Source organism: Varroa destructor, unplaced genomic scaffold, assembly GCF_002443255.2.
Source record: "Varroa destructor unplaced genomic scaffold, Vdes_3.0 BEIS01000002.1, whole genome shotgun sequence".
Classification (NCBI taxonomy): Eukaryota; Metazoa; Arthropoda; class Arachnida; order Mesostigmata; family Varroidae; genus Varroa; species Varroa destructor.
The window spans coordinates 13,213,141-13,235,147 of record NW_019211455.1 but is presented as its reverse complement, the minus strand read 5'-3'; the positions used below and the strand labels follow the sequence as shown (position 1 = coordinate 13,235,147).

Genomic DNA, 22,007 nt, shown 5'->3' with positions numbered 1-22,007 from the left:
ATGTTCCGTTTTTACGGATATATGACATTCTGTTTATTGGAAGCTCATCTTCCAGTTCGTTGTAAAGGTACTTATGCAGCCGCTCTACGCGCAAAGGACCGCGTGCTGGAATTAATGCATCGAAACGGCTGCCAATCGCAGGCAGAATCGCTCTGAGGGGAGCCAGTAGTAACATCGATCAACATGTGCGCATCTAACTGTTTTATTTCGATTAAAAAAAAAATAGTTTACAGATAAATTTGACAGTAAAGCAAATGACGATAAAATTTCATACATAAGGAAAAGTAAGTGTGAATTTTCGGCATCCAAGCTTTATTGATACTGTTATTCATTAATTTAACCGATGTACTCCTAGTGCTGGGCTCTACTATCAGAGTCCCGAAGACTTTCTTCCAATGAATCAAAGTGTGACCTACATGTAAGTCTATGGACAAAAACAATGCAGAGCTTCCGTCTAATCATCTCTGTGCTATAGAAAAAGTTTTCTTATTTAGGCTGATCCCGCTTCCTTTACCCTGTGTCGTTTGCTTATAGAAATATATTCTTTTGACTAGCACATCCATCCAACGCTGCAGGGTTACCGACTGTGTCATAGATCCTACATCTATAAACGCTACTGACGCTAAATACCACTGATTCAGCGGCGATCTGCCAGCCAGTGTTTGCTAATTGACACAGTGGCCTTCCACCAGTCGTTATTTCATTCGCACCCCCATCATTGATACCGGCCTGATCTCTGACGGGGTCGTCCCCCTTCTTTCACCTCGGTTACAGCAACGCCATTCTGCGGCTTCTTCCCCCGTGGAATCAACAAATCGGGATGGATCATTTAGCCCCACGCCTGGATTAGAATTTCTGATGTCTCCGGCTCGCTGTGTTGTTCGGGGCTTTTGGAGCTTTTGCTTCTTGTCCTTTGGTCGGTTGGAGGCAAATCGTCGGTTTCGGGAGCGACTCTCGATGCCGCGGAACCTCCTCCTTAGAGGGGTCTTCCGCGAGGCCTTCTCCTCACCAACGCATCTTCGCTTGGCTCGGCTCGGCTCGGCTTCGCTCGTCTTCGTCGTCATCGTGCCCGACTTTGTTGTTGTCAGCGTCATCGTCGTTGGTGACCGCTGCTGCTTCCTCTTGGGTTTTTTGATCTCCGTTGCCGTACACCGTCACTACTATGGATCCTCTCTTTTCCTTACTGTCGTCCACTAGCGGTTTACCTTCAACGCTCTATTGCCCTCGTTTTTTTGGGCGGCTGTCGCGCTATCCGTTGGTCTTCTATACCTTCTTGCGACACATACATGCCAAGACATACATAACGTTGCAGGCACACACATGCTGACACACACTGTCTTTTGCTGTCCCGTGCAAACGTGCGGTATTCGCCGGCGGTGGGTTGTCGCCGCTGCGCCAACCGTTGACGTAGGACCGTAGAACTAGCGACACAGGCCATTTTTGGGCTCACTTGCGTCCACCAGCCGACGGCGGTTGACAAATGGTCCCTCCTCCCACGACGCTCTTGCAATCCCAGGGTCCTGTGGAACCGCTTAGGCGGCATCCTTTGCACCCGGCCTCCAAGAGAATACTGCGGCCTTGTGGTGGTATACCCCCTTCCCCTACCCCCGGGGGTAGCTGTTTCTCCTATTCGAGCAATGACTTGAGCCCTCAGCGGACGACGAGATACGACCTGCAGTTGCTGCCGATGCCACCGTCGCCTTTACGTTGTGGCAAATGCGGCATTGCGATGACAGAACGAAAGGAAAAGAGATATGTGAAAGGTACGACTCGAGAAACGTTTTGGCCAACCCATCTCGATTGCATCGTTGACGTTGTCGATGTTGTAATGGCAAACTGAAGGAACGAGCGAACGAAGTCGTTCTTCGGGGCACCCGTCCAAAACTAGCGAAGCACTCTGCCGATAAATGAAAAAGATAACAGCGAAAGGTGTAGATATAGTCTACTTATAAAAACAGTAAATAAGCCAACTATATTGCTAGAAACAGATATTCACATCAAGTTTAGTTTAAATGGCTTTGTTTCATAGCTTTTTTAACACTAACGATATTTTGACGCTGCAATCTATACATGCTACTTAGGAAACCTAACCTTATCCTCTATTGAGACTTGGGTTTTGCACAAAACGTCAGGTGTACGTTGTGTATCTTGTCTTTCTGGAGAACGACGGGGTGTGACAGGTCAACCACCTTAGGATGTGACTGCACGTGAGCTCATGCTGTAGCGTAGCAGGGTGGTAGCTTCTCACGGAGATAGACGCAGCAAATCTATGCTGGTGTATAATGAATTGTTCAGGTAATAATTTATTATGATTCTCATTCACTATTCTCAAGTCACCAATTAATAAATATGGCGATGTTGACCATCAGGACCGTAGGGTATTTAGAATGAGCGCCAAATGAGAGAGGTTTGTTTACGTTTGTTTCATAAGTTGCCATTGCAGAAAAAATAGCCCTAACGGAGAACATTATCAATCCTGCTAGACATTTGGTAGCACGTATTTTTGATTATTAAGACATCTGGTATAAGAATTGGTGTTTACCCCCGTAGGATATTGAAAAAGGGGATCAACTCCAATGTCTTGAAAACGCTAAGAAGTAATTTTTTTTTGCAAAATTTGTTGTGAATTTCATATCTTCGCGCTTAAAATTATTAGCAAATATATAGTTCGGATTACTTAAAGGCGAATTGGTTCTTATATATGTATCGTAGAGGCCGTTTCGGCCATAGTGCTAGCAGGGGGCTGGTGAAGTTTCAGATTCTTAGCTTAGAGTGAAACTCAGTGATTCCTCAGATTCGTTAGTGTTCTTGATACCAATTTACTGTGCAGTTGCGTCCTATTCCAATATATTTTAATATATTTAAAATGCCCCTTATATTGTTGGCATACGATTGGCATATAAAACGAATTGCGTACTCAGTTACGATGACGTTAGATAGGGGACGGATTACGGACTACATGGCGATCTGAAACACAAATTAACCAAAAAAAACGTTAGCTGTTTTTATTAAAGTTAACTTGTCGATTCCTTGAAAAAATTCTGTTTTTTCACTGCTTCAGAACCAAACGAATGAACGATGCTAGATGATCTAATACGACATACCAACTGTGAAATTTATATATATATATATATATATATGTTGCTTTGTAGGGTAACCATTACATAACGATAATCTATTACAGGCATTACAGAGACGCCTGAATAGTGAATCAGAGACAAAGAATAATAATCGATTTGTACAAAGCAAAAATCATCAATAATAGAGATTAACGTTAAGGGATCTGGCAGCGGTCGGACGGCTGATTATCTAACTTAAGTCGTATATTGTATTCATTCTTAGCTCTCTATGAGATTTTAGTCCATAGTTATAAATAGACTAAGGTGGCTTTCAAGTCAGCTTCGACGTAAACGAAGACACAACTGTTCACTGAAACATATACTATGTTATTGTTAACGTCGACGAAACTACAAGCTTTCTTATTACCCAGCATATTCCGAGTTCGTTTGGCAGTACTCCGAAGCTTGCCTTTCTTCTATTTGTACCTTTCCACGGAAGCTCTGCAGCAGAAAAGTAGCATAGGGAAAAGGTAGATGATATGGCCCTCGCCAAATCTGATATGGCGGATATACAAGCCATCATCAAATGATGCCGGCAAACGTAACATCGTCATTTGTCGGCATTGTAATAAAACGAGCAGCAGCAGCAACAACGAAAGAAGCCGAAAAAGGTTCTGCTCGAACATGGGAACGTAAAAAAAAACAAAGAAATAGATAGCTAGAGAAAGGATGACCGAACCTATGAAGGTTATCCATTGGCACAGATAAGGGACAGCAAGATGGGTTGAAAAGAACGCTAAAAAGGAAGCGGTAGCCTTTCCTGTACAAAGACTTGACGCTTAGGTTATTCTGCAACCGAAGTGATCGAGACCACCAGGCCGAAAGCTGGCGAAGTAAAATATCGAGCGGAAAAGCTGACAGGCCAGTTAGCGCTTTACTACTGAAGCAGTTGAAAAGAGAGAAATTGAAAACCTCGATATCCATGAGCGTTGTAGCATAACGTCGGCCTGCGTCCCGCTATAATTGTTTATCGGTGCTAACATTTCTTTTTTCATTGTGATGTTATGGGAGTATCAACTCTAGCCAATATCTTTGCGACCGTTTTCTGATAGGAAATCTGTAGGGTAGAGATTTCTAAGATGGCTGTATGCAACATACAACGGGACAAATTGTGCCTGGCCGGCCAGTTAGTGCTGCTTCGCTTAGCAAACACAGAGGAGAAAACACTCACGACAAAAAGAGGAGCAAATCGGGGATGATGGAGTCCGAGTGATGTGAATGGGACAAATCTCGCATCAGATCTTACTTGGTCTGTGTGCCAAATTGAGAAAAGTCTGCGGCCAATGGATGCTACGCGAGTGGCAAAGATGTCTAGACAAACGAGACGAGAAACGACAAGGCGAAGAAAATCGTTGAATCTGCCAAGTTGATTCCAACTTTGATCACGTTCGTTTTGGCACAATTTATGGGGTGTAGTTTGGGTTTTAGGTTAGGTTGGTGGTGAAAAGATGAAGGGAGTGATATGAGACAGCTACCAGGCTGCTTTCGTCAATGAAATAGCAACAGATCTTTCACGAAAAGAAAGAGACCTTGGCAAAATGAGTCTAACGTTTGGTAAAAAAAACCTTATTGTATAATACAATAGGTCGGCCATACTAAACCTAACTTTCCGCATCCGCTGCCCCCTTAGGGTGGCATTGGCGTTAAGACGACATAAGCTCAATGAAATAAAATACCATTCTCAGGACTCTGATCGACTCTGCAAATGAGCCTTTGCGGCCGAAACAGCGGGCGCGAAACTGGTGTTTTATAAGCAAGCCTTTGTGCTGGTTGCTGCTTAGCCTTTGTTGTTGGTTCTGTTTAATGAGTCCCCGGAAGAAATGACACAGACTTTTACACTACAGAAATGCGAGATCCAGAAGCCGAAAATCCATTCCAATCAGAGAGCACAGAGGTATGTCCAAGAGTGCACAGACTCTCAGCAGAGAGGAAGCGTATGCGTTTCAGGAAAGCAGGGCATGAAACTGCGTACGTGCGTAAGCCCAGTTTCAGAGGCGATAACTATCGATGTGAAGATAAGAAATAGTTGAAGAGAACGAGAGACTCGCTAAATGTAATAATAGGACGTTGCTAAGGGTGGTTTGTTCACGCGACGGAATTTAATGAGATTTTGTACAATCAAGGTCGTTCGATGTGCAGGATAGAGGCCTTCGTTTCGAGTTCTCAAAACGAGTGTAGTCAATTCTATGTTTCAAAGATAGAACAGCTCGAATATCAGGCGTAAGTGGCAATTATCATCTGCTAACTTGACAGTCGAGGAGTTGCTTATGATAATAACAAGTTAGGGCGATGATTGTTTTGCCTAAGGCAGCATTTTAATGATTCGAAGCACTGCATTTTACATAAGTTTCTTACATTACTCTCACCAAAAACAAACACCAAAATGTTATATGAAGATATATATGAACTATGACACTAACAATGGGACATATTATTATTCTTCTTTTCTTGTGGCATTTTTATGCAGATATTTAATCCATGTTTGATTAAACTACGTTACATAATTACGGAAATTATCTCAATTTGCCCCTATCTGCGCAGATTTACCATCGGCACTAAATCTGTAGTACTTCATTCACCAGGTTTACTAGGCCAGTTGATACTGGCCTAATAAACCTGGATTACTCAGAGTCAGTCGCTTCGATGTGTTTCGTAAATTGCACCCTTCAAATCTGAGGACTAAGGAGTACCTGGACCCTTGTAAAAATTGATATGAGCATTTAGGCATTGTTATAATAAAACGCAGAAATTATCCATTGCACACAAAGTTGTCACTCACTCGAATAATCTGGGTAAGCTTGAGCCCGGGTGTTCCAGTGGTTCGGAGATTTTAAACAGCTCTTAAGTTAATGCGTGTCATTTTCACTGTAGTATTTGAAAAGAGTATTAATATTTGTTCACCGAGAAAGCCACCGATCTCAGCTAACGTAAGGGTCAACATTAGTATCATATGAAAACGGCGATTCGCTAGTTGTAAACGCATGAAGATTGTTGGAACGTCTCGACTCAGCTTTAAAATAAAACGTTTTAAAGATAAGCAAAATTTTTGCAAAAATTCTATGAAATATTTCGCAATTTTTCTATGATAAATATACAAGTGCTACCCAGGCCTATAAAGAATATACGCTGTTTGTAGCCCAGGTGAACAGCTCTTTTCATCTCTCCTCGTGATCGGCGGTTTTAGAAGTGGCCACATTTTGTTTCGTTTTAGATGAAAATATGATCGAGTATATTCTTTTACTTCATACAAAATATCGAGCTTATCGTTTAAGTTGGCTTACGATCTTTTAGTTTTTTGACAATATTATGGCTACTCAGCTATCGGTCTCGGTCGATCTCCGACCTTTGACGTAATCACTCGACCACTGCGAGAGGTACCTACGACAATTTTCAAAACAAACTATTTTAGGCCGTTTTTTTTCCAATAAGGCATCTTGATGATAAATCGCATACATTTTTATGGACTTGGACAGCATTTGTATTTTTATTATAACAAGTGCAAAGTATATCAAGTTTTTGTAAAAATTTCATCTTCAAGGCCCCATGTCCTAAGTCTGTATAAAGGCATTTTGTGACTTTAGCACACCAATTACTGTCGAAATGATGCCCGACTCATTTTATTTGAAAGATATAATTTTAAAGCTATCTAGCTAAAAAACGGTTCATGCCTTTTCTACAACTTAGCACTATCTTGTAGCTCACTGCGAGCCTTGTGTTTGTTTTACGATACAATTTAAGACCATCAGCGTAAAGCTTATAAATAACTGCTGACGAAGTTATACTTTTGATGTCTGAACTGAAATCTACATATAAAACATGTCGGATAAAGCCTGAGCAACTCGGCTAGAAACCCTCAAAGGACAGCGGCCATATCAGTGATTTGAAGCTGACACTGATGCGCGCATCAAATGAACGCTCGTTGTCCATGGAACTGATTCCGGGTTAATTTTTCTTATTACTTAGCGCTTAAAATAGTTCTATTAATCAGAACCGCTTTAGAAAAACAAACATACGTGGTTGAGAAGCTTCTTGTTTCCGACATCAGTGGCCTAATCTGGAACCTTATCAAATATAAGCGATAAACAATAATAACATAATTTTTTTCAAGTTTAATCTTACTTAACTGTTGAGACTGGCAGTTGATACTGTGTATCAACTGTTTCTAATGCCTTATCTTGTTTAAGCTTTTAGCCTAAGAAGCGGTTCAGGGTCACAATATAGACCTTTGCTATAGTGCACTTGTCATATTATTATGGTTGGCTAGTGCCAAAACTCAGCATGACACCCTCAACATTAAAAAACTTTTTAGGATCGAAATGTTTTATCGTGCAAACATTTTTGCCTCAATCCAACTGCAACATTCCGCATATGCACGCCGTCTCGTACGTGCAGCGTAGAAAATGAACCAGTAGTAAATTCAAAGATAAATTTGGCATGGAATTGCTCGGAGTCGCCCGAAAGCCAAGGCCCAGTTCAACGTTCCTGTAGCATTCGCAAACCTCACTCGCTCACTGCAACATGCGGAAGATCTAAAAAAACTTCAATTTGTTTACGTTTATTTTGGTTGTGGCTCCTTCAACGCAGTCTGGGCACCAACGCCGATCCATCTATTACTCTGGCCGCGTGTTGTATTCACAGGCACCTTGCAACCTTTTAGCCTTGACAAATAAGAAAATAAAAAAGAGCTGAAATTCTCGTTTGATGGGATCCCAAGAAGCTTTTTTCGCTTTCCTTAGGTACTTCATTCGTTCGTTCGTCCGTCCGTCCGTCCGTTCGGCGTCCGACTCATCAGCGACGTCAGTATGGCTCCAAGACACACAATTCGTCTGTGTACTAGGCCGTACTATTGGTTCTTTCTTCGACGCTATGAAAATGCTTCATCATCAGAAAAGAAACCAGTTTTGTAGCTTTTTGGGTAGGCCACGCAAAAAACTGAGGACTACAAGGAGCATTCAACAAGTAATATAACTCCAAAAAATTCGAAGTGTCTTTCTTTTTATAACTTCAGTTAGACAGGGAATGCCACGGCGGGTTCGATTGCTTGCACATCTTATTTCAGCATTGGGACAGCGAATGGCCGACGCATGAACGGTCACGTCATGACGCTGCTGGCCAGCTGGACGTTGACCTCAGTACCACGAAAATCCGATACGTTTGTTAAGCGATTGGTAGCGTGAAAGTACTACTAAGGCTAGTGAGGAAGCCGACCACACCTATGGGCCACTTCACCATCAGAGCGAAATGATTCTCCGAAGCCGGACGTCCAATCACCGACGGCCCTTGAACAGAATGCAGCCGAGTCGAGCACCGATCTATTCATAGAGAGTATCGACGCTTGTAAGTAACCATGATAAGGTAAATGCGAAGGAATACACTATAGAAATTGAGTCTCAGATTCCACACGGTGAACAGCACCTAGTAACTAATCACAGTACTATATATAATGGTTATCAAAGGTTTTAATCAATGAATAATAAAACTAAGGGTTTTCTAATCGTCATAAAATAAATACATACTGATCACTCAGGCCAAACAAACCGGGTATGCAAATACATCGAATTTGTAAAAAAAATTATGGTGAACCAAGGGTGCGAGGATTGGAGATAGATAAATAGTAGGCGTCAGTATTTCGAATTACGGTACATTAGGCAAAGCCGCTATCCTTCGACTCATACAAATAACGGATACTATTTTCATCTATAATAAAAAAAAAAATCATGAGAATCCTTTGTAAGGATTTACATGCAGTCAGCTGTTTTGAATTATCTCGGCAATCAGCCTTTGAAACCACTGGGAACCGCTTCAGATTCTCGTTAACTAGTTAGTTAAAAAAAAAAAAAATCATTCAGATTTTGCTCATATTGTTAAAAAAAAATCGATTAAAATGAAAAACGATCTATTTTATACTGTTGTTATCCTGTTTATACTGTTGATCGAAAACGCCGGAACTAGCACGACGTCCTAATTGAATCGTTTATCCATGAACCGTATGCCAGAAAATTTGTTACCATAATTTTATTCGCAACGCTCGCGTACGTAGAGCACACCCTCCATTCCGTACCCTCGGAAATACGTCTCATGTTTAACTACGTCTAAATAAATACATCGTTCAAGTTTCCGCCAGTACAGCGGTTAAGTGGTGCCTCAAACAGTTGTTTTCTAGTCGCCCGGACTCCTTAAATTTACTAAGCAAACATATCACCATTGCAGTATGACGGAGGCGTCTATAAGTCTGTTGAGATTCAAATGATTTGGCCCATGGCGGAAACACCGATGACTCTTTTTAAAATGTTTTTTTTGTATGACTCTCATGTTAGCATTAATCAAATTCTATGATGCGAAAAACATTATCTCCGTATGTTGAAAATATGCTTCCCGTATGCTTCCCCTGATAAGGTTGTTACCGATCTCGCGTTGTTCATGCATACACTTGGCTAGGGAACTATGATTCTCTTCCACCAGTTTATATTAGCTTGTTCGTACTGACTTAATAATTATCTATCTACCCACTGATTGTAACTGTAGAAAACTTAAGTAGTAACTTTGATATGCTCTCTAAGCATTGCATACAATGCATACTGTTTCAATGTTCCGTCCAAGCCATGTTTAAGCTTTTGTTTTTTTTGAAACGACCTTCTTGATCATTCGACAAAGTCCTTTTTTCAGCTTACTTTTTATTTATCAAGCCTAACCATAAAGATGTTCGTAAGAAGACTGTCATTTCTATAGAAGCAATTGATAACACGACCGTGCACTTCAACAACAGGCGTATCACAATTCACTAGTCGGTAGCAGAAGCGTTACACGTGGTGACTTCGACGTTCTACCTGTTTGTTAAACTGAACTTGACACACGAAAAGACGCCATGGTGAGCGCCTACAGTGAGGACGCATAGGGACATTTTTTAAGGTAAATTTCATCCTAGGCTAGCTCAGGATTAGTGGTCCATGGGCAGATTGATCAAAAGAGTTGGAATCAGCATCAACCCTCCCTTGTATCATTGCCAAGCCCTAGGTGTCATCGCCTTAGTCCTTTAGAAAAATCCGTCTTGATCCAAGACAACGACGCCCATGATGATAGAATTCGAAATCATCCACTCCAAAAGAGTCTAGAAGCCCCTCATCCGATTGTTCACAAGAACACGAGCAAGCTTTGGACACTGCGAGGCTTGGCTATGAGCTAAACGATATCGGTCGACCAGGAGCAGCTCCACCGTAGTTACGGTACCCGTCTGGTAGTGCTCTGCAAGTCTGGAGCTTCATTCAATCTGAGCGCCAGAGTTTCTCGTTTTTTTCTCTTCTTCTTGAGACAGATCGTCGAATCTGCAAGCTCTCTACGTCGATAGCTCAATTCAACCATTATCGAGACGAGACGCCTTTCGAGACATTTCTAATAGTGTAGTCATCGAGCCGTTGAAGAGAAACTATCGAGATTGTTGGAACACAACACTTCTATAGCTTTCACTCTCGTCGGCTTCTCCAGAGATTCCCAAGCAAATTTTACCTGTAGCCAGTTACGTATATATGAAGCGCTTACCAGTACATTGACAGTGACAATATATTGGTTGCGTCTGCGATGTCAGGACTTCTGTCATTGGCTGGTTGATTTTATGAATATCGGACTTTGCGCACACTGAAATCTATTCGCTGAAGTTTATCGAGCAGAAGACATTCAACCTAACGCACCTAGCGCAGATATCTTTTAATGGGTAACAATCTGTAGCAATACTTAAAGATTCTAAGGCCTACTAACGTGCTTCAAAGCGCAGATCATTCACCCATTATTACATCAGGTGTAAAACAAATATATCGACTGGTATACGGTTATAGATTACTACTATAATTTAGTGTTGGTTATAATTATAGTTATAATTAACTATAAACGACGCCCAACCCTGAGAACAATACATATTTAGCACAAAGCAGACCTTCTTTACGGACGCAACACAAATTATTCTAAAAGCTCTATTTAAGTCAAACAGCATATAGTTTTACCTCTGATGTGTTAATAATCAGCACGACAAAGCTCACCAAATATTTTCACTGTCTGCCAACGTCCAATAGGTCACTAACTTGCACTGGACTTGTGTTAAGGCCTGTTCATGTTGTCTGTCTATATCCGCACCAATGCGGTGGCACTCTATACGGCCCATTTTTCTGACTTGTCTCGTTCATAAGGCCCGTAGGCAGTTTGCCACGCAAGCCCAGTCTACCCACAGTCAATTCTCAAGAGATGCGCTTTTTTGCAAACGTTGAACGTTTCTAGCGCGCAAGCCACAGAATTCACTTTTTCGTTTAACTTTCCCAAAGTCTTCTTGTGTGGTCCTGCTGATATCACGGGAAGTTAAAGCACCCGTAGTTTTAGCACGATTTTCGTTGTGCTACGGGAGTAGCCAACCTGTATGCGGTCCACGAACGCAGCGGCAGAGGCAGTTCGATTGGTCCGGCGTAGCTTACTCCCAGCAATCGCATTAAGCCTTTGCTAGTTGCACTAGGCGCGCATAACCTCACTTTTGTCAGCCTTACAGCTCCTTAAACATAGTTGACTACTGGGCCTGTCTATGTGAAGTGCCTGTGTGTTTGTTCGTCACCTTAAGGAACAAAGGCGTGCCTGCAGAAGTAAATGCGAAGTGTAATTCCGTAAACAAGTTCAATTCAAAAGTTAGCTAAGTTCGCCTTAGTATCTGCTAATGCGCTGGGAAAATGCATTCCACTGAATTTGATGACAACGGAAACGGCGAAACCTTAATCTCGGTAAAGCAATTTTCTATTTCACTTTCATAAAACTTTTGCGGTCCACATCAACTTCTACTCTACCCCACTATCCGCAGGCTTTTGGAGATGAACCCGCTTAATCTTCAATGATAATACATTTATTTTGATATTTGACCAACAAATCGAATAAAATTTTCCACCGAGCGTTTGAAATATATGTATATCCATCACATCATAGGGAAATTCCTTCATTAAACTTCTATGTAGCCGAAGCGGAATCCTTTAATTTTATAATTTTGCCCCGTACTTGACTCCAGAACAGTAGTAACCTAACTTTTCATATTCCGTTCTACATCTTTTTATACCGTGTCTGAGAATACACGATTATCTCATAGACAAATTAAAAACATATTTTCCGTCAAGTGTGATGATTTCTCCGGATCTCCTTCGCTACACCGCCTCCCGAGAGCGTGCGGTCCTCTTGTCACTTCGTTTACGTCTACGCTCTGAGCATCAAGACTACTGCACAGTGAGCGTCGCGCGATCCACCTCGTACCATGTTCACCCTGATCGTAACATCAATTGCTCAGCTTGAGCGCCGTTGTAGATTGGTGGCCTGGCATCTGGTCCTATTGCTTTCGTCATTCCTACAGCGTCTTCCTATCAGTTTAGCCCTGTCAGAAGTCGATCTCGCCGACGCGATTCGCTGGATGACGGGATTCTGAACGTCACCGGCACTGTGCTGTTAGTTACCTGCCGTATACTACGAGTAGACGGCCGACGTACCTTGGGGACTATCGGACGTTCCAAGTTTCTCCAACCCACCGGGCGCCTTTGGTGGCTTGAGTCCACACGCTGCTATGCTCTTCGTCAGGTAGCTCCTCAAAAGCGAAGGCAAACCTTTGGCTGCTTCGTTCTCTTCTACCGTCGCCGCTGTTCCCATCGCCGCTTTCGTCGTGTAGTTTGCGATCTGCAACACAAAACGGGTGGTGCAACATGAGAGTAGATAGAAAAGAACATCTAGAGCCTTAAGAGTTCTACGCGGCAAACAAGTGGCGGGCAGTCAAGAGATAGTCGCTTAAGGGACCGCGGCATAGCCCACCAGTAGGGCAGTTGAAGGCAGCACAGTGAGGAAAAGAAGATGAGACGCGAACGGATGAAGAGGAACCGGCGGCACACACCTTTAATCAATGTTACCGGCTGAGTCGGCAGTGAGCGAGAGGCAGCCGGTGGGCTGTGAATTCTAGCAAACCGAGCCGGAGAAGGCCATTGACTAGTAGCGACAGGGCTGTACTATGGCGTTGAAGGCGGTCGACGGCTAAGACCTTGGCCGAACCTCAGCAAAGGATCCGATCGCTGGATAAAAACGCATTCGCGGCCGCGTCACTCTGTGATCTGTATAAAAAAACGAAGGCCTCGGCTACATCGCTCTGTGATCTGTACAAAAAATGGAAGCCTCGGCCGCGCAGCTACCGCCAAAGAAAAGTCGGAGCTCGCTTTCATAGGTCTACGCCCCAGTCGAATTTGGCACCGTGTAGAAAAACACGTTGGAGATGACGCTGGCAAAGGACGGTAAAAAGGCTGGAAGGCGAGTGGGCATTGGCTATCGGAGGTTTGCAGTAGCCGAACTAACAAACGCAGCAGGTAAACGGCAACATAGTCGGCATTTATTCGTCCGGTGGCAGACGACTAGATGAGGGAGTAGCGGAAACAAGACCTTCTACGAACATCCAACGATAACACAGGAAACATACAAAACTACGCGACCGACGCCATAGCAATCCTTGGCCAACGTTGGAGGATGCAATAGGCAATTTACTAGAGATATACGCAAGCATAGTCTGCTAGAAATGTATGTTAAGTGGTAAATGCTCGCTGCTCATATCAGAGTATGTACAAATAAAATGGATTTTTTAAATATATATGTCAATCAAATGTATGGGTGCGTGATTTTTAAGAAATACTCGCTTTTTGGAGCGAATGAGGGGAAACACACTTAAATTGTGCAGTCCATAGAAAAATTCGCGCACTTCCATAGTTGACGTATCAGGAACCTCTGCCGTACCTAACATATAGCATAAAAAATCTAGATGTTTATTCCACATATATTCGCTTTTTTAATAATATCATCGTCTTTGTCAGGTGTCGATAAGTATTGGTCAGTGGAAACACTTCAATGTCAATCAACGAAAACAGAAAATCAATGAGAATACTGATTAGCCTCCATAATTTTTCTCCGATTATCCTTCAACTGGATGAAGTACCCATTCTTCCACAGCCGGTATAGGTGATCCCTTCATGCAGCTTGAAGGTAAACGCCAACGGTGAGCTTTGCACGATACTGCTAGCCCAGGCAATCAGTAGTTATTATATGTCCACCTTCCTTTGCCACTTATTAGATGAACCGTACACGTATGTAGCTGCCACAGCACCAAGATATTACCAGCACAGCGTAGAATACGACCAGATACACGCCACCATGTATCTAGTGCTCCCTGAACTAGAGCTATTTCGACTATCAATACTATAACTAGAAGCAGAATTCGCTGTCCCAGTTGTGCGCGTGCGTGTATGACTAGCCAGTGAACGGTGGCAACGAACCGAGCCGGGTCAGTCATTCGGTCCTTCGCATTAACATATATTATAATAATATTGTATGATTTATCACTCAACCCACGAGAGCTCAGAGCAAAGGGACGAGCGCAGAGCAAGCTCTGGCCTTCGCCACAGAGCGGCACCCTCAGCAGTGGCAGAAGCAGTCTGCGCTGCGGCTGTGAAACAGGACTACGAAATAGGAGCGTAAAGCCTACGGCCAGAAAAGCCGAAGGACAACGTAAGGACGGCGGACGAACGTGCACCACTCTTTCGTATGTGTTGGCTGGAGCTGAAGCCAGCGCGCTCGTGGGGCCTAGTGACGGGCCCTGCAGGAATGCCTTACGGGGATGATGTCCTTGCACACTACATGTCGTCCTGTTTCGACTAGAGGCGTCCAATATATCACAAGACGACATGGTGCCTGTTGCTGCGAGTTGTGGCGACAGTAGTTGTGGTCACTATGGTGGATGATTGCAGCGGTTAGGAAGGCAAGTTTGCAGAATGTACTTGCAGCGCGTCCGGTGACTGCAACCAACAAAATGAGGTAGTGAGTGAGTAAAAATAGAAGACGGCAGCGTTCCTATGAGATGTGGGAGCACTTTACCATTTGAGGTGTACAAAAGAGAGCGATTAACGGCTTGCGGCCGATGTCTTGCAGTGGTACGCCTCTATTTGTCAGGCGGGATCTTGTCTACGTTCAGATTTGGGGTTTGCTAGGACCTGACAACTATACGTACGTACGGCGAAAGACATGAAAAGATAATCGAGGAAGCAAAGATAAAGGGTAAGCAGGATAATAGTTAAAAAAGGGGTAGTTCACACTAATGTTATACGAAAGTACGTTGAAGAAGAACGAGGAATGCATCGGCGCCCCTGGCGAGAGACTATCCGGAGAGAAATAAGCTAGAAACGGTCGGATGTGACGCTGCCCAGACAGATAGAACCTGGACAGTTATATCAGTTCGAGCAAAGCAACGTGTCCTGTTATCCCTATCTCACAACGGGGAAAAAAGCTAAGAAACGAGGACCACTAAGGAATATAAAGAAACCGAAGACAGTGACAGTGAAACGGGCTGTTCGTTCAGCAGGAAGAGTCAGAGGTTCCCAAAGCAGCAGGGCAAATGGTGACTCAACAAATCTCGATTCCTTAGTACTGTGCAGAAGATGACCGGCATGAGGAGACTCAGAAGGAGGCCCATGGGAATTAGTTACCCCGGCTTTGCTTCTCCAGTTTCAAAGAAGAACACAACGGGGGAAACATCGTGAAGAGAGGAAGATATTGAGAAGAATCGAGCACGGTGAGGATGCAACAAACGAATGTTCCCCCAACTGGTCGTCGGCATCAATATCCTAAGACTGAAAGATAAAAAAGGAGCAAGCGAAAACTAAATAGAATTAGAAGATGGAAAAGCTAGATTGTGGTTACGCTGTTGCCATACGAGACCCCTACGAAAATCGCGGCTATGGCCCATATGCGTCATCTGTTCTGCAACTGATTCATATTATTAAGGGCATTGCTATTCACGATGACTGGAACGATATGGAGTTACATTAAGCGTCGAGAACGTATTTGTACGTCCCCGATAGCTAGACAAGATACAAACAGTAAACATATAGATGGTGCCATGTGAAATTCGCGTGTGTGACTAAAGATAAAGATTATCCGTAAAGCGTGCCAAATATAGATATAAGGTAGGGCAAAGATCGCTTAATAGTTTGCAAATTTTCAGTTTACATCTGTAGGTGAAATACATGTATTTCGTAATAGACGCGTTTTTTGTTCTAACTTCATTTATAGATATATTCAGTTAAATAAAAGGTACTGCAGTGCAGCTAATTCTGAGATGCCCCCACCCCCACTGATTTGGGGGTATGCAGGACAAATAGCTACAAGAGGCTACATAACAATGAATATTATATCGTAGCTACTTTGAATCTCAATGTAAAAAAAAGTCGCGCTTTCTTAGTATATACTTACTTTTAATGTCAGAATTGTGTGAAAGGAATTGTGTTTCCTGTCTTCAGATAAGTTTGCATAATCCCGTTTTTCCACAACAGATGCGGAAAGTTTGAGAAGTCGTATGTCTTTGCTCTCACTAACCTTCGTATCAACGGAATCTTTCTCTGCCACTAGGCAGATCCTCCTTCTTCTTATCGTAGCTATCACAGACGTGTCAGCCAACATTTGGCTTTTCGCAGCTGTCTTTCATCATCTTTTCCGTAGCGCAAGGCTTTTGCCTGGGCCTATACTTAGTCCTAATTCACATGTCATTGTAGAACCAATCAATTTTATGGCAGGCACGAGTTCTACGAACTGATCTGTGTTTGATTTATTTTGTTAAAACGCATATGTGCACATGCCATCGATTGGCGTTTGTACGGTCCTTTACAGCAGTTAAAGGTCTATTTAAGCTACTAGTGAATTTCACGTTATTCATTCGGGAAAAATGGACATTGTTTCTCCATCTACAAACGGCGCGTCCATTGTTTACACGTTTACTAACCTCGGATAGTTGACGGGCGCATAGAAGCAGAGTGATGGAGCAAAGCGTCCGATCGCTTATTGTACGTTCACAGCGTAATCTAAGCTGTTGCTCTTCGCACCGAACATTGGCGCTTCGCCGTGGTTTCTCAGATGTTGCCGCAGCTATTTCTCCAGGCCTGTGAGAAGCTGCCGACGAGCCCTGTCTAAGCGAGACTGGCCAAATTGGCTTCCTGTTTGGCTGGATGGTGCCGCTCTAAAGTCACCTCAAAAAATCACCAAGCTTTCCGCTTTTTCTAACGCTGAGAAGCGAACGCAAAGGGCCTAAGTCAAGAATGGGGAGTAGAGCCTACGGGACCGGCAACTCTCCTCAACCACCTATTCTGTCTGGCTTCCTACTTCTCGTGCTGCATCCGCTGGCGCCGTCAACAACACATCCTGCTTCCGGAAATTCGTTTTTATAATTTGTTTCCTTTTCACAATTGCATCAGTTCTGTTATTAATGACGACAAGCAGACAGATGCACAGGCAATGGGCGGTGGGCGGGGGGCCTGTCGACGAAGGCAACGAAACACAGTAAAATGGTTAACCCAACTGGCCAGATACATTCTCAGATGACACAGTTATAGAGTACATTCACTATTGTACTTCGTAACTTTCAACTATATACAGAAGCATGGCTTAATCTTTCTTCGCCGTCGGAATGATCATTGAAAGGGGAAAAGACTCAATCGGGTACGAGTGAAGTGACAAGAGGTGAGAGAATAAAGGGATCAATGGAAATGAAAAGATTAAGTTCATATATCATTACGAGCAGAAGTTTTAAGAGAGTAACAAATATCAAAGATTCATCTATTGTCTGACCATGTGGGTGAACGAACGTATACGCTAATCTTGTGGGTTAGACAGTTAGATATACTCGTATATACAAGACAGGATAGTCTCTAACGAATTAGGAGGCAATATTCAAATATGTTTCGTTAAGCCTTATAATTTGCCGGATCTTATTTGCGTTATATTTCTATAAAATCGGAAAATACAAATCTACGAAGCTACCAGATTTAGCTCGACAGTACATGACTTTTCCTTGAAGTACTTCAAGCGGTACCACTGGAACCTGGCAGACATGAACATCCTTCACAGAATGGAACACCATTCTAAAGACTGAACGTATAATCGGTACTCAAAGGCTTGTTCGAGGGTTGTTCAGCTGCGATCACAAAAACAGTAATGCAACTCTAGTAGTCGTATAGGTGGCGAAGCTCACAGATAGACAAATCAGTATGAAGAATCAACACGTGCTTAAAAGTAGATAACGGAAAAGGTTTTTCCATTCTTCTCAATAACAAAGTGACCATTGGTTGGGACCATTTTTGATTCAGGCGCGTTCAGGCGGGAGCGTAACTGTATACCGATTCATGTCATCATACTGTGTATTTGATCGTATTATGTATGATAGCCGTCAACATCTAACTAATCTTTATGTAGCCCGAACAAGCTGCCATCGTAGCGCGTTCAATATGCCCTTTTCGTGTTCTCTTTTCGTAGACAAGCTCAGTCTGCGAGAATGTTTGTAGCCGTTAGTACTCTAAATGTTACGGGTAGAAACAAGTTAGACGCCCTAATAAGAATGGTTAACGAATCTCACTTTTGATAACAAACGAGATCTAAGGTCACACGAACAGGACTCTACGGACGCTCTGACACTTCGAAACCGTCCGTAAGATCTACATGAACCTAATTTGAATGACTAAATGAACCTAATAACACGTACAATGTTTAGCCGTATGGCTAAAAAAAGATTTACATTAGTTGTATAATAGTCCCGATTTTTTGCTAAGCTAATTTGTGCTGAATAATAATGTGCTAACATGTAAACTAAGTATTAAAGGTGGTATTTTTATGGCTGATGGTGAAAAAGAACTTCTTCCACCCAAAATTTACCAATTTTTATTCCGTATCAATAAAGTTTTGTCGATTTCTAATACGGCCATTTTCCCGTTTTTTCCTGTAACACAAAGGTGATATCATCGAACGCCTCAAGGGGGAAAGCAATAACCACACCCAGCCTCCTTTTCGAAGAATTTACACGCAATTCGGGTAACAGCTGCGGCTGCAACTTCGACCAGCGAAACACTATCAAAGGGATTTATAACAAAGAAATGTTTCAGATATTTTACACGAAAATTAAACATTATTTGTATACAATATCTCAGCTCAACCAAATGTTAGTACTAGCATTTTGTTGAAGTCTCACAATTGGCCAGCCTCAGCATAACTTTCTCTTTTCTGAAGCAAATATATAGACAAAAGTGATTATGTGTAAACGATGACTTACGAAATAGCCGTTAATTCCCTTGTGTTGATGAACATAATTATAAAACCAAGCTCGCGGACCAAATGGTACCCGGTTCCTTTCCATGTACCGTCCTAGTTACTTGGGGATAGAGCATTGTCTTTGGCTGAGTGTTTTGTAAGCTTGAAGTTCATTAAAAGGAATTGCGATGATGTTTAGAAGCGCTTCTCATTCAAAGCCGTAAACTGCAAACCACAGAATTCTTATCATGAGCGAGTAACCGGACCAACTTACAACAAAGAGGATGTTGATCACCTCTCATTCAGAATATTAGTCAAGCGTAGTCACCGGTTTAGTAGTTATGCTGTGATACAAGGTAACCTTAAAGTTGTTGCTTGTTTCTTGTCCATTGAAAGTTCTTAAGCTCGAGTTAAAGTGTTATTTTCCATTATTTCGACATATAACCACATAATGCTTTATGGAAGTATACGTGAAATAAATACAATAATTTACTTTGTATCTCTTCTTTTACCATTCTGTGGTTCCGCGTAGACTACGTATGAGTTACGCTTAGCAAAGCTTTTCCAGACTGTGTTGGCTTGGATGAGAAAACGTTAAACGTGTTTTCGTTTTTTGATACCAAGCAATACTTCTGCCCATCCAAAGGGAACGTCATTTGGCGATATAATTGAGCGCGTTTCCTATCATTTCCGCAACTGTACCATAATATAACAATGTACCATTACCATCTTACCGAAGACCTAAAAAAGCTGTGCTATAGCAATTAACTATTGACAAATGCGTTCATGTTGGTTTTTCGTTAGCATAAGCGCATGCACAATGAAACGCCATTCAGCTATTTTGCCTTGCGACTTCGACTTTCCTGCAGGAATTGCGATTGCTTTAGCTGTTACTACTACAGGTTCGATTCACTTCCACTAGCGCCGGCGTCGGCCGCACCGGCTTTGCTCAAACTCGGAATCGACGCCAACGTCCGCCACAAATTTTCGCAATTCGTGTTGACGGGCCACGTTTTCGAGACCATTTTCGGGCGACGGCATCCATTTTAACGAAAAATCCAAAAGCTTTCAGTCAGCGTTGACCGGCATCCCATACGCGTCAGCCCTAAAAGGGCCCACTTGGCAAAGGAAAAAACATCAGTTGGCCGATCCAGCCGCAGTTCGCCATGGAAGGCGGGGGCAATTGACATCGATTTTCTATACATCAAATTATTTTCCTTTTCTTCCATTTTAAATTCCCTCTTTATTTTTCACTGGTACCCGCTTTTCTGCGTGTTCTCCCTTACATTCTCCTTTTTCGATTTCTCCACTTGGCCCTAACCCTATTTCCAATGCCGGTCTAGCCCTTCAACGGTGGTTGTAGGCCCCTCATTGCGACTTTCTCAGTAGAAGCTCGGAGGAGCAGCGGCTTCCTTAGATCGGTAGAAGTACTGCAATTTTTCTCTTTTTCTTCCCCGCCCTCCTCTCTTTCCATTCGTAATGTATAGTGGACCGGTGGAGCTATTGGAGATGGCAATAGCAACCTAGCTTGAATGGATATTAGAGCAACAGAGAAGGGCGAATCCGAGGGAAGACGAAACAAAGGTCGAACAAGGTCCCACGGGACCTATCGACACACATGGATGCAAGCACAAATTGGTAGAAAAGAAGTGCGTGTACGAAAGCAACCAGATGATCTTTCTCATGCGTGCAAGGGTCTAGGGCAGGTTAACGAATATCGCTTGCCAAATGACGCTGCTTCGCTTGTAGATGTATGTTTCAGATGAATAGATTGATATTAAGCTGTATGTTCTCATTAAATACCATACATAAAGTAAAAATGTATTGGGGAATCGGCATTTATCTTTGATTTTTAAAGACACGAGATCGTATCGTTGATTCTTAGTAATGAATTGTGTCCCTTCTTATTTGGAAATGACCTAGCTTCAAGGTGCTATATCAACCTTCTTGTAGTCGTAAGCATCGCTATGCATAATGCCTGTTCCGCTCAACTAAGATCAATCAGGTCTGATTGTTTTTAAGTGAACCGTTGTCGTCGCAGTAGACGTTAATTATATCTTTTACAGAAGTCTGAGAAGAAGGATGTATATTCTCGAATAAATATGAGTATATTCCCTTAGATGCATTTACTGCTCTGTCAGATAATGTCGTATGATTACACCTTTATTAAGGATAACACCCTTCTCTAGACCCCACGCATAGTTACACTTTGCGATTTTTAACACTTCATTCAGCACTTCGACCTTATACCACAGAAGGCAATTTAAAATACCTGCACGATGCTGCATGAAGACGAGTGCCTGTCAGACGTACATGTTTATTGAGGACTACCCTTCCCATTATAGCTTCCTGAGCATAGCTTCATGCACGGTAAGGCTCAACTTGGTTACCGTAATATTTATACAGTATTGCCGCACAACTGTTTGCTTGGTTTTGATCCGACTTGTCACTGAAAGAACGATTGAAAAGTGGCACGCCACTAGAACATGTAGAAACTGGTAATCAGCTTCGTTCAGAAACGAATTAAGGACATATGTGATCTGAATTGTGGCCGATAAATCGCCTAGACAATGACTTAGGAGGAAATATGCGTAGCCAGGTGAAGGACCCGCAGCGAAGCATAACGCCTACGGTCGCTTAGTCATACACCCCCTTCTCTGCTAAAGTAATTGATACAAAGTCGACTTTGCTGACTTTTTTTTTAATACGGGAAGACGGCACCCAAGCTTTCGATATTTTGACTTCTATACATTTCTATATTATGCACTCAAAGCAACGCTA

General features: G+C 42.7%; 1 protein-coding gene across 3 annotated transcripts; it reads right to left on the bottom strand.

The window, feature by feature from the left end:
• Positions 1-327: 327 nt before the first annotated feature.
• LOC147757397 (uncharacterized) lies at positions 328-17,926 on the bottom strand. Of its 3 annotated transcripts, XM_086980524.1 has the most exons (4): positions 16,407-17,926; positions 12,620-12,803; positions 2,918-2,967; positions 328-1,897 (listed from the first exon to the last, which is right to left on the bottom strand). In XM_086980524.1, the coding sequence occupies exons 1-3, from the start codon at positions 16,611-16,613 to the stop codon at positions 2,933-2,935; spliced, it is 426 nt and encodes a 141-aa protein (XP_086836650.1). In that variant the 5' UTR covers positions 16,614-17,926; the 3' UTR covers positions 328-1,897; positions 2,918-2,932. The 3 variants fall into 3 exon arrangements, with proteins under 3 accessions (XP_086836650.1, XP_086836651.1, XP_086836652.1); XM_086980525.1 differs by lacking the exons at positions 328-1,897; positions 2,918-2,967 and having other exon boundaries at positions 11,976-12,803; XM_086980526.1 differs by lacking the exons at positions 328-1,897; positions 2,918-2,967 and having other exon boundaries at positions 11,976-12,803; positions 16,933-17,926.
• Between the last annotated feature and the right edge of the window lie 4,081 nt (positions 17,927-22,007).

What these genes read in the sequence shown, in the direction of transcription:
- LOC147757397 (XM_086980524.1), bottom strand. Translation starts at nt 16,613, where the DNA reads ATGTTGGCTGACACGTCTGTGATAGCTACGATAAGAAGAAGGAGGATC. An exon ending in ACACAATTCTGACATTAAAA is followed by an intron (nt 12,804 to 16,406) that starts GTAAGTATATAC and finishes TTTGTGTTGCAG; the next exon opens with ATCGCAAACTACACGACGAA. An exon ending in AACGTCCGATAGTCCCCAAG is followed by an intron (nt 2,968 to 12,619) that starts GTACGTCGGCCG and finishes TTTGTGTTTCAG; the next exon opens with ATCGCCATGTAGTCCGTAAT.